Raw genomic sequence first — 11,855 nt, 5'->3', positions numbered from 1 at the left:
TGTTCGAAAGTTGCGGAAAAAAAGAAACGACGTTCAGAGTAGACAAAAAAATATGGATACCCGATTCTCCCCGTGCTTTTCATTCCGTCGTCGTCGCGAGTAGCTTGTGAACTTTCTTCAAGTTTTTGAGTGAATGGTATTAAATTTATTGCCAGCATTCCGTGGAACGGTAAACAAGTGAAAAACTTTTTCCATTCGCTCTAGGAGAAATAAATTTCTAAAAATCAGTAGCTGGTAGGTTTCCGTGTTCGTGTACGACCACATGCGACTCCACCTGCATCTGTTATGCCGTGCATTCGCCGCAGATCCCTAGCAAAAGAATTATTTATCCAAGAACAGATGTAACGTCGGAACATAATACATCGGTCGGTTCTATAAACAGTAACGAAACGATTGAATTATTTATCAAAGTATTTCCCAATCGATGTTCATTTTTGTCTTCAGGGTTCTTCTTTTTTTCTCTATTCAAACAAGTTCGTTAGATAATCAGTGTTACCAGAATTACCGTGTTCCCCTCTTAAGTTTGTGAGAGAAAATGTGAATCAGATTTTGATGATTTTTTGCTCGAGCGGTCGGGACGGGGCTTTTGAAAATCGAAAAGGAGCGAACTTTCCGTTAAATGGTCGGTGGACAAATTTGAGGCGATGGATGCGCTGAACCGAGTGGTGCTCAACGTCGGGGGAATCCGACACGAAACTTATAAAACAACGTTAAAGAAAATCCCGGCGACTCGGTTGTCCAGGTTAACCGAAGCTCTGGCGAACTACGACCCCCTACTTAACGAATATTTTTTCGACCGTCACCCAGGCGTCTTCGCTCAAGTTCTCAATTATTATCGAACTGGAAAACTTCACTACCCCACCGACGTCTGCGGACCGCTTTTTGAGGAGGAACTTGAATTTTGGGGCCTCGATTCGAACCAGGTTCGTCGAGGATACGTATGATTTTCAAGTTTTTCGGAAAAAGTCCAACCCTTCTTGGATTCATTTTTCATCATTCGAGGTTCTCGACTCCATTATTATTTTTTTTCTCTTTTAAGAACAATAACGAGATCTGCGGAGCACGTGGCGACGGCGCGTTGTCTATTTAGATTTGCACAAGCTAACTTTAACCGCACAATAGCATGGAGACCATTAAAATCCTTGGTTCGAATTTTAATGCCATCATAAAGTGACGGTGTACCTCCGCAGATGTATTTTAAACTGGCATAAATCCCACTGCACTGTTCCCATGCTGCATAAATACTGCAGAGTCAGTCGACATGCCATTTGTACGACCATTACCCGCTGCCTTTTTCGAAAACCGAAAAAATATTCTTGTGTAAATGGCGAGCGTTTGCTAGGATCGGGTTGGGTTGTCGTCGATGCGTGTTTTTCACTCGCGGATTTTCATGTTCTGTTTTACGACGTGCAACGAGAAGCGGAGGCCGAAGCCTCGTTATACCCCGTTTGGCGTTTGAATGATAAATATTTTCGTAGTACCGCACAATCGTACCGTATATCATGTCTCGATTGTTTCCGATCACCTCGAGATTCACTTATCGCGAATAGAAATAGATCGTGGAGAAGAGTGAATTACTGAACTTTTGAACGTAGACCTTTTTTTCCGAAGTTGTAAAAGTGTAAAAATCATCCCGAATTCACCGATCCAGGTTATTCCGGTCCGATAAGCTTTCCACTTTCCAGCAGTCGGTCGATGACACGCTCTCAGAAACCATTAAGCTCGATTTACTTTCAAATCTCGTGTTACAATTAATTACGGACTATCATCGGCCAGCAGTGAAACACCTCCTCAAAGTTGCGAGGGTTCCAATTTCGAGTAATTATTTCTATCGCCGGGAAACCTTCTCAGCGACTTACGTTACACGAGAAAGCTCTCGATAAAACGTACAGGGGAAATTTATATCCCATTGATGCGGGGGGTCTGAGTTCGAGTCTTTTTTTTTTTTTTTTTTTTTGTTTCAAAAAAGCACTTTGTACCGGAAGAAAAAAGCTCGACAAGTCAAATAAATCACCGCGTTTTTTCGACGAAACTGTCGTTTTTCAGGTGGAACCCTGCTGCTGGAGCACCTACAGCATCCACAGGGACACGCAAGCCACGCTGGCCATTCTCGACAAACTGGACATCGACGCGGATCGTTTGAACGACGAAGAAGTGGCGCGTTTATTTGGCTACGAAGAAGCTTACTACTCGGGAAATTTAACCAAGTGGCAATGTCTACGACCACGTATCTGGGCAATCTTCGACGAACCCTATTCCTCCCCGTTAGCCAAAGGCATCGCTTGCGTCTCCGTTCTGTTCATCTGCCTCTCCGTCATCTCCTTCTGCTTGAAAACCCACGAAAACATGAGAGTATCGCGTGTCCCCGCGGAAACGGACGACGGCGAGGGTACGACGAAACCACACTGGGCTTTTCTCTACGTCGAGTTGGCTTGCAACGGATGGTTCACGGTCGAGATGATGCTGCGTTGTCTGGTGTGTAAATCCTCCTCGTCCCCCCCGTCCCCCCGGCCCCGAACCCGAAGATCTTTTGTATCTTAATTGTCTTACGATGTCGCCACTTCCGACACTCGCCGCGGGGCAAATTCGTCTCCGTTCCCGAAATCTTCCGTAATTTTCACGCCTCTATTTCAGGTGAGTCCGAGTCTCAGACATTTCGCGATGTCGCCGGTGAACCTCATCGACCTGGCAGCTACTCTGAGTTTTTACACGGAATTCGTAGTGCACCATGTCGCCTTTTTGGAAGCACTCTCCATCGTGCGAGTTCTCCGTCTGTTTAAACTCACTCGACACTCGCCCGGTCTTCGCATCCTCATTCACACCTTCAAGGCATCCGCGAAAGAACTCGGCCTCCTGGTATTCTTCCTTTTATTAGGTATCGTACTGTTCGCCAGTCTCGTGTACTACGCCGAACGTCTTCAGGTAAGAAAAAAAAAAACCGATTGTGAGCGAAAAATTTAACCAGATTCAGCCGGGGATAAAGAGATTTGAAAAGAATTAAGCGCTAATGGATACGAAATCGAGTCACGGAATATGATCGGGATATAACGTCGCCAAATCTGTCGATATTTTCAGCTCCTTTACATCGTTCCAACCTTATTACTAGTCGAGCAGAGCGTTCGTTCGTCGAAGATCCGTTCGAAAATCGATTCGGGACGAGCGGTACGGATTAAAATTTCTCACGAACTTTCGTTCGAAGCTCCGCGCGGATAACGTGGAAAAATTTTTTTTTTCCTCTAATCGTGTCACGTGAATCGAACGTTCGAGAGAGATAAATTTTCCCGACGTTCGAGGTTCGGAGCTGTACACGTAAACAATTTGTCCAGTTTGTTAGGGGTTTTGGAAAATTTACGGAGCTTCGGTAAACGCGCATGTTCTCGTTTTTTTTGGGTGAAGTAAAATAACGAGATTTTCGGAGTTTCTTTTTTTTTTTTCTTCTTCTTTCACTCGCTATTATTAGATCAAAGTTCATCACCCCGCAGGAGTTTCGGAAGACAGAAGTTTTCAGCCGAAAGTTTGAAAGCAAAAACTAATCGTTTTTCTCTTTTATTCGGTTATTTATTTATTTTTTTTTTTCATTTTCCGACGGTGCGCCACCTCCCCAGCTATTCTAACCGAGAGTAATTCCTGCGAGTCCACTTGTGCTAGTTTCAACTTCCAGTCTACCGCGTTCTTCTTTTCATTCAACTACCTCTACATTCCGCGTGTGATCCGAGCATTTTACTCTTGGAGTTGTGTTACGCCCTGAATAGTCGAAAAGTTGCTTGCAGCTTTCCTACGGAACAAGCAGACAACTGTTTCTACCTAGCGCCGTATCTACGGTCCGACATCTTGGTCGCCCACACGTTCAACAGTGCGTAAAGACCGCAATGCGTCGTTCCTTGACTCCGTAAACTTAACGAAACGAGACGAAACTCTGTAGACGACGTCTGCTCAAAGTCATGACTAGCTCCTCGTCATTTCATCCTACCCCTCGATCGAATTTTTCGAGCGTCATCTTTCCTAGCAAAAATTCCCAATCGATCGACTCCCTCTCCGAATTTTTTGTCCCTCGAGGATGCAACCAATTGAGAAGCCGAATTACCTACTCAACTTGAATTTGCAGAACAATCCTGGCAACAACTTCGAGAGCATCCCCGAAGGACTGTGGTGGGCTTTGGTAACGATGACCACGGTCGGTTACGGGGACATGGCGCCAAAAACGTTTCCGGGTAAATTTGTCGGCGCACTTTGCGCGTTGGCGGGAGTGTTGACGATCGCGTTGCCCGTGCCGGTTATCGTCAGTAATTTTTCGATGTTCTATTCCCACACGCAGGTAAATAATTGTCAACGACCTTGAGAATACTCTTAATAATTGAACGATTTCTCTCACGATCATCACCTCCTCTTAATCCTATGCCACGTCGCGCGATTGACGCTCTAGGCCAGGAGCAAATTACCCAAGCAACGACGCAGGGTGCTTCCCGCGGAGGTGCCGCACAGAAACAGACACCATAAGCCCCAACTAAATACTACACATCTCCAGAATCAACGTTTAGTCAGTACGTTGCCGAGGTTTACGGCACCCCTGACGCCTCGTCCTGCCACAATAGGAACCGACACCGTCGCCCAGATAAAGGTGCGCAACGCGATGCCTCAAATTTCTCCCTTCCGATTTCTCGATCCGTTGAAAATTCGATAGGGCGAATGAATAATGATTTGCTTCTTTTTTTTTTTTCAAACTGACTGCCGCAGATTTTCGTCACTCAGCCGGAGATTCCTCGCCGTCCGAGAGCGAATTCCATGCCCACATCCGAGGAGAAGAAGCGCGAGGCGAGGCAGATTACGAATAATAATTGCGGAAGCACTCCTCCTGCCCCAGCAGACTCGGCTGAAGTAGTTTTGGAAACGATAAAAAATCAAATTCCGATCGAGGGACGTGACGGCGAACCCCAAAAATCCCACCCCTTAACGTCCCTCGCGTTTTCGGATGCTTGCAATCCTACGTTATGAATATAATCGACGAGATTATCAGGGCAATTTTAATTCAACCTACTGATTATATGCAAATAGATGATATTACGTATCTTATGAATATTCAAAGAGTCGTGGTGCCCGCAGGTGGCGGTGATACGATGCGTAATTACATTTGTGCGTATAAAGAGGAGGTATCAGGGAGCCGGTAGTCGATACTAATTGTTGTTAAATACTCCGTCGTTATATTCGCTTGAGACAATTAATCTAGGCGGAAGCCTTCGTTATCGGGGAGCTGACTGTTCCCAAAAGCAATTTCGAAGATCGTTCAAATTTTCGTGGACGTTTCACGGCCCGCCAGAAGCCGATATAAATTGTTGTTTTATCGTTCTGCGTAAACCTACGGTGCACGCGCCCGAACAATCCTTGTAACCCTAATTCATCGCCATCGACTTTATAACGAATCAAATGCTCGATCGTCGTATAGAAACTTCGCAACAAAGGCTAATTACGAATGATTTACGCGACTCGTCTATAGATATATATACATTATACGATCATATTCTACGCGGCAATTTGACCTTACACCCGAAATCGTTCTCCTGTATTTACGTCTTTTGTTACTTTATCAACGTCTCAGAAATTAATCGCGCGCGCCCGAGATTCTATCTATAAACATCCGTTTCGTAGCGCGGCAAATTAGTTTGCTTCGATATTATCATGCGTACAAACGTATGGGGCTCCAATAGATCAATAAATTTCGAAATTCTGAACATTTTCCTCGGCTTCAAAGCATTTTTTTCACCCGCACACCGCACGGGGTACCTTTCCGGACCGATGATCGAGTTTTTTCTGTTTTTTTTTTTAGCTTCTTTAACATCAATACGTGAACAACAGTCTCGCGATCAGGTCATTGCGCCGGGAATAAAATTACATTAACTTTGTTGAAAAAAAAAGAAAAAAGAGCGGAAGCAACAAAAAAAAACAAAAAAAGAAAAAGGTGCTCATTTCCCTGCATGCGCGTACGTATATATATCTGGCTACATGTCAGCATCAGCCGTTCAATGGCGATATATCGTGCGGAATGATTAATTGCTTTATAACTCGTTAATATTCGATCGCTTTTACGACTACCTCGTACACGTTGCGGAGTGATCAACACGGTACACGCGCTGGTTGGTGTTATACGTGTCATAGAGAATCTAGGTGTTTGTTGTGCGATCGAAATGAACTATGATTAAACGGAGATTAAAACAGTGCAGCCTCTCGATGATTTGAAAAACAAAAAAAAAACAAAAATAAACGAAGTAACTAAATTATTAATTAATACAAATCAATTAAAGGTCCCACAAAGTAGGAGGAGCGCTGTGTATTTATACGTATACACCTGTACATCTGGGGCACACGTCAGCTACGTTAATACAAATCAATTCACCTGCGTACAATTGACGTTACGTTTCCATATCGTAATAGCCCGCAGCTAGCGTCGAATCGTTGAAGGATTACAGGGTAATGTGTAAAACAAATTACATTCGGATAGACAGATGGGACGGAGGGAATAGACGAAGTTGGAATCGTTTAGTTCGGTGAAATTCAACGGATTCGATTAGCTGCAATATGTGGAATTAAACCGCTGGGAGTACTCGCACGAACACGTACGTACAATGTACGATGTACGACGTACATGCGACGCAAGTTTGTTAAAATACGTAGAGTACGAAGGTACGTACGTACGTATACACCGCGCGCGAGTTTTTCGTTGCATCTATAGCTACGTGTCTACGGTTGAAAGCTACGTAAGTATGTAACACACACCGTGTGGGGGGGGCGGAGGGGGGGAGGGGGTGGTGGTGGTGGGTACATAGCGTCGTATGTACCTACCTATATGTGCCACGCAGAGTCGGTTCCAGGTGGGACGAAGGCGCAAGCGTGGAATCGACCGGGTGAACATTTGCTCGAGGCGACCATCCCCCGACGTTCTATCCGACTCACACCGCCGCCTACACCCCGCATTATCCAGCGACGACCTCACCCTTGCCTTGCAAAATTTTCTTTGAAACGGTCCCCGTGACGTCACGAGGCGCGTGGCATCCCCGAGTATGTGGAATTCGAAGGGCGGAGGGGGGGAAATCGCGAGAGGACGCGAACCCGGGTACCCGTACTCGGGAAACGCGTGAAGAGCACCCCCGCCCCCCTGCCCCCGCGAAGTCGGCATATGTCAACACCGCTCCGTGTGTATACATAGGTATATATTTATGTACATATGTACAGCGGCATCATGTATATTCATGTATATTCATATCGCCTTTACTTTCATCCCCCTTTCTCCTCGCCTTAACGTACGTATACACACTCCTCATGCTACTTTGCTTCAATTGGACGGAATTTGTTCCTTCTTTTTCAACGTTTTTTTCTCGCCTTTGCCCACTATACATACCTCGGAAATCTCAGATGTTTCACTATACTTTGCACGCTTTGACGTCGAAGAGATTTCCTATCCGTGTCGCTCTGTGTGCAATTATCATTTTCATGCGACGCACGACCGTTGGTAAAATGGAAAAGAATCGAGCCGCTATTCGGAATTATCGCTTGACGAGGAACATCGAAATAGATTTCGGTGCCACTCGAAAGGAACGATGTAATTCGGCGTCACATGCGGATAACACCCTGCACGGAGATACCTCGACGTATTCGGCTGAAAGTTTTAGTGGCAGCATCAGCATCATAATAAAATAGATTCTGATTCGCAAGACACTGACTGGCAGATATCTGACGTGTCTAACCATCTATACGTACAGGGGGTGGGAATATTCCGCATTCATATTTTATGCAGCGACCGAAATCAAGCATCGCTGTAATATTTAGCGAGGACACTCAGCCCGTAGTCGATAAAGCTGCAGCGGCTACGAGGCGCGTAGATAGGAGCCTCCCCTATATATACTTATAGGGATTGAATCCGACCCTCGGAAAGTATTGCCGGGGTGCCCCTCGAAAGTGTATGCGGAATCAAACCTGTTCCAGATAAATATGGTTCCGATTGTGGCGAGGTTTCTAGAATCGGCGAGGTTCGGAAACCCGCTGAAACGAAAAAAAAAAATAAATAAAAAAAGGGCTGCGGGGGGGGGGGGGGGGGGGCAAAAAGAAGATTGAAAAAAAACGAGGGCCGGGTGTAAAAAATCTTATAAAATGGGTCAAGCGTCGAGGCTCGTCCCCGTCGCCCCATTCTTCCGTATGGAAACGAAGGGGATACAAAACTACCCCCTTCACCTCGGTCATTTCGTACCGACATTTTCGAAGTTACCGTTGTACACGTGAAAACGTAAAACCCGCAACATCCGTGTACAATAACGGCTGCAGGACTCGTTTGTTGTTTTCCTAACAAACTCCCCGCTGTTACGACCCATTTATCTTCATGTCGAAAGCTTGCCCACTTGAACCACCACGGGGATGCTATGTGTACACACCCGCCTATACCGTACGGACACAGATATACCACGTGCAGTACCGCTATATATATATATATATATACACGCGAGAAAAAGCTATCGAGGAATTGCTCTCAACTATTTTCAAAACCGAATAGAAAATAACCGCGCGTAGTAATTTAACGGTTCAGGGAATATATATCGGAAAAAGTCAAGTGGTTTTTTCGCTTCTTTGTTTTTTTTTTTCTTTTTCTTTTTCTTTTTGACGTTAAATAGCTAATATCCCACGTAACACCTTTGTAACTATGTAGCTGTACCTACTGAAGTTCTCGTCAACTATTCATGTATAAATGTAATGTAACTTTCAATGGAACGTACATTTTTTTCAAACCGCATTGCGTTCCGTTCTGGTTAAACTTGTACGAGGGATGTACGACGAAAGGACAAAGGACAAATGAGGTATACGAATATAGATATATATCGTTCAATATTATATATCCACGGTACGAGTTGCAGACACGGTGTAGCGTATACACAGTAGCCCTCCCCGCTATTGTGCGTTTCAGATTCTCCACGATGCAAATTATAATACGCAGGGTGTGTGTGACCATAATGGCGGCATGAATCGGCGAGGGAGGGCGGGCGAGGGTGAAGAAACGACGTTGAAGGGGGTGGCAGGGGACAGTGGGTCAGCGAAACGGTCGTCGGCGGAAGTGGCGGAGGTATGAGCGATGACGGGAACGGGAACGGGAACGGGAACGGTAAAACGGGAACGAGAACGAAAACGGGAACGGGAACGTCGTCGACGTCGAGTTTGCGCGTCGAGACACCCTCTGTCGCACCCTCTGTCCCCCGCAGTGCCGTCGTTCGACGTCGGGGTCAGTTTAGTCTGCGCTCAAGCGGAGGCTGTTCGTCGGATAATACCGACTATGCATAACCTCGCGTCGTTCTCGTTGCTGGAACGGTTTGATCCGCGGTGATAATCGGACGCGGTTAATCACGTCGCTCCGTTGTTTTTTTTTTTTTTCATCCGCTATCTCGAAGACGATACGCCTCACCAGACTCGAAGTACAGGTGTCTCGAGAGTTTCTTTTTTTTTCAGTGCGACGGAACTAAAAAATTTGAAACGTCCGAAAAAATTTGAAACAAAAAAACAAAAAATAAGGAAAAGACAAATTTCGAGAATCAGGTAAAAGTGACGCGGTCAGACGGCTTCCTGTGATCGCAGGACATCGGGTACGACAGGAGCTAAGTGCCCTGCCGGTACCGCACCGGTGCCGAACCGGCGCCAGGTGCAAATGATGAGAAAAGGACGGGCCGCTGAGATGTTGTGGAGGATATGCTGGTCATGAAAAAGCTAAGGGTGCGTACGAATCGGAAGTTATCTATTTTCAACGAGGAAAGACGAGGGTGAGGATGGAAAATAGAGCGTAAGGAGAAGCGTATTTTTTTCAAGGGATTGTCGTAATCGGGGCTTCGCCCGCCATTTTACCATGTTTAACGTATCCTCGAACGTCGAATAGTTTGACCTACCTGATGCCGACGAGTCGTGCAACTCGGGGCGATTAGGGCGACCAAGGGAGATTAGGGGTTATCGGTTAGCTCGCGTGCTTTTGCACGCACGATATCGATTCCCCGCGCGCTTCTATATTTCTTCTCTCTCCTTCTCTCCTGCTCTCTCTCGGCTTCTCTCTCTCTCTCCCTCTCTCTCTCTCTCTCTCTCTTTCTACGACGACGAGTGACGTCACGGGTGGAGGAGGTTTCGATCGCGCGCTGTCAGGCGCGCGAGGCCTCGCATCGGGGGATAGGGGGATGTGAAACGCGCGCGGGGTAGGGAAAATCGCGCGCATGGGGAACGTGGTGGACCTTCTACGGGAATTGGGCGTCTGTTCGAGCGAGATATATGTGCAGTCGGAAACCGGAGCACCCCAGCTTCCCTCTCCCTCCGCCTTCCCCCCTTCCCCCTTTCGGGTGTATATAATTAATTTGGTTCCTCGAAATCCCTTTCCGCTTCCAAATTATTTCTTTTTTCCCTCCCGCCTCTCGGCTGCCCCTAGGAAAAAGGAAAAATGTGATGCTTCCGCTAACCCTGATCATTATATATTCCTTCCAGTCAACTGAATCCGGGACCCTCAGACTCCCGCAATAATCGTAACCCTTTCGACGCCGAGTAACCCTTACATCTACCGGATCCTTTGATTCGCATTTCCCTGCGCGAAGTGATATCCTCTGTAGGGAAACAATGGAAGCGGCGAAGGGGTGAAGAAAAACAGATGAAAAAATGAGGTACCTGAGCAACGCGTCTCTTTATCGCACGGCGATCCCGCTTATCGTCGTTATACATCAAGTTTCGCTGATGAAGTTCCGCCTCCGTGCGTCGCTTAATATCAATCGGATTTCACGCCCAATCAACGGGAGCCCAGGGCTTTAACAAGTCTGCAATTTATTCAGCACGTATCCGAGCACTTATATACGTAGAGGTTCTTAAACGCTAGGGTTGCAGGAGAACGTGGCGAAAGTCATTATTATAGTTAAATACAGGTAATGGCTGTCGCGTATAATAAAACGTCCGAGGTGTGGGGGGGGTTATTAGGGCGACGATTCGGGTGAATATTAATCGAAGTTAGCGCGGAAGTTTCGTCTGCCGGGGAGGGGGGAGGGGGGGGGTGCGATTTATTGAAAAATGGCAATTAAATATTTCAGGTGGGATCGGCGCCATCAGAGCCGCGATCAGCATGAATCTGATCAACATGGACGCGGAAAACCGCGTGGTACTCAACGTTGGGGGTATACGTCACGAGACTTACAAGGCGACCCTAAAAAAAATACCAGCAACGAGACTCTCGAGGTTGACGGAGGCGCTCGCCAACTACGACCCCATCCTGAACGAGTACTTCTTCGATCGACATCCCGGTGTCTTCGCCCAGGTCCTCAACTACTACAGGACGGGAAAATTGCACTACCCTACCGACGTGTGCGGTCCTCTTTTCGAAGAGGAGTTGGAGTTTTGGGGCCTCGATTCCAACCAGGTCGAACCGTGTTGTTGGATGACGTACACCCAGGTGAATTATTCAAATTTCCTTACTCGACGATAGGCGCGCTCAATTTCGCGAACACCACGAGTTCCGCGATCTCATTGTTCCAAGCTTTGCCGATGAAATTTTAATCGCACGTTTTACCGAACCGGGAAAGGAGAATACGGAATCTCGAGTGAACTTCAACAAAGTAAAGTATACACGTTTAACCGAATTGCTTCCTACGTGTTATTCGAGCCCTCTCCTATTGTTTTCTCAAAACGCAGCAAAGGGGTTAATTTTCCTTCGATTTTCGCACACCCGACGCCTGTATCACCGTTAAGACGATTCTCCTCCTCAACCCGACGCCGTCAAAACAGTTGAATTTTTTTCACCCCGTATAAATTGCACGTCCCACGTATCATCTGATCGTACGACAATATCGCATTTCCAGATACAGCTA

The 11,855-nt window shown here is 46.5% G+C and overlaps 2 protein-coding genes across 4 annotated transcripts in view; both read left to right on the top strand.

Moving 5' to 3' along the window:
• LOC105692639 (potassium voltage-gated channel protein Shaw) overlaps positions 1–11,855 on the top strand; it is a 29,929-nt gene that overhangs the window by 10,844 nt on the left and 7,230 nt on the right. Inside the window, exons 1-2 of one of the 3 annotated variants that reach the window (XM_020856196.2) lie at positions 6,405–9,741; positions 11,082–11,440. In XM_020856196.2, the coding sequence (XP_020711855.1) occupies positions 11,114–11,440 (327 nt within the window). In that variant the 5' untranslated portion in view covers positions 6,405–9,741; positions 11,082–11,113. Of the gene's footprint in view, positions 1–6,404; positions 9,742–11,081; positions 11,441–11,855 lie in introns of those variants that run through there. The other 2 variants (XM_012411962.3, XM_048654383.1) reach the window with 2 other exon arrangements.
• LOC105692681 (potassium voltage-gated channel protein Shaw-like) lies at positions 389–6,256 on the top strand. Its single transcript, XM_048654381.1, has 6 exons — positions 389–923; positions 2,047–2,475; positions 2,635–2,922; positions 4,106–4,315; positions 4,424–4,618; positions 4,735–6,256. The coding sequence occupies exons 1-6, from the start codon at positions 645–647 to the stop codon at positions 4,990–4,992; spliced, it is 1,659 nt and encodes a 552-aa protein (XP_048510338.1). The 5' UTR covers positions 389–644; the 3' UTR covers positions 4,993–6,256.

The sequence above is a fragment of the Athalia rosae genome, chromosome 4, assembly GCF_917208135.1.
Source record: "Athalia rosae chromosome 4, iyAthRosa1.1, whole genome shotgun sequence".
NCBI classification, from domain to species: Eukaryota; Metazoa; Arthropoda; class Insecta; order Hymenoptera; family Athaliidae; genus Athalia; species Athalia rosae.
The sequence above is the reverse complement of the archived record's forward strand: the minus strand, read 5'-3'. Positions and strand labels throughout refer to the sequence as shown.

Bases quoted from the DNA above. Each gene is read 5' to 3' on its own strand.
- LOC105692681 (XM_048654381.1), top strand. From the start codon at position 645: ATGGATGCGCTGAACCGAGTGGTGCTCAACGTCGGGGGAATCCGACAC. The intron at 924-2,046 runs GTTCGTCGAGGA...GTCGTTTTTCAG, and splicing joins GGGGCCTCGATTCGAACCAG to GTGGAACCCTGCTGCTGGAG. The intron at 2,476-2,634 runs GTGTGTAAATCC...CCTCTATTTCAG, and splicing joins AGATGATGCTGCGTTGTCTG to GTGAGTCCGAGTCTCAGACA.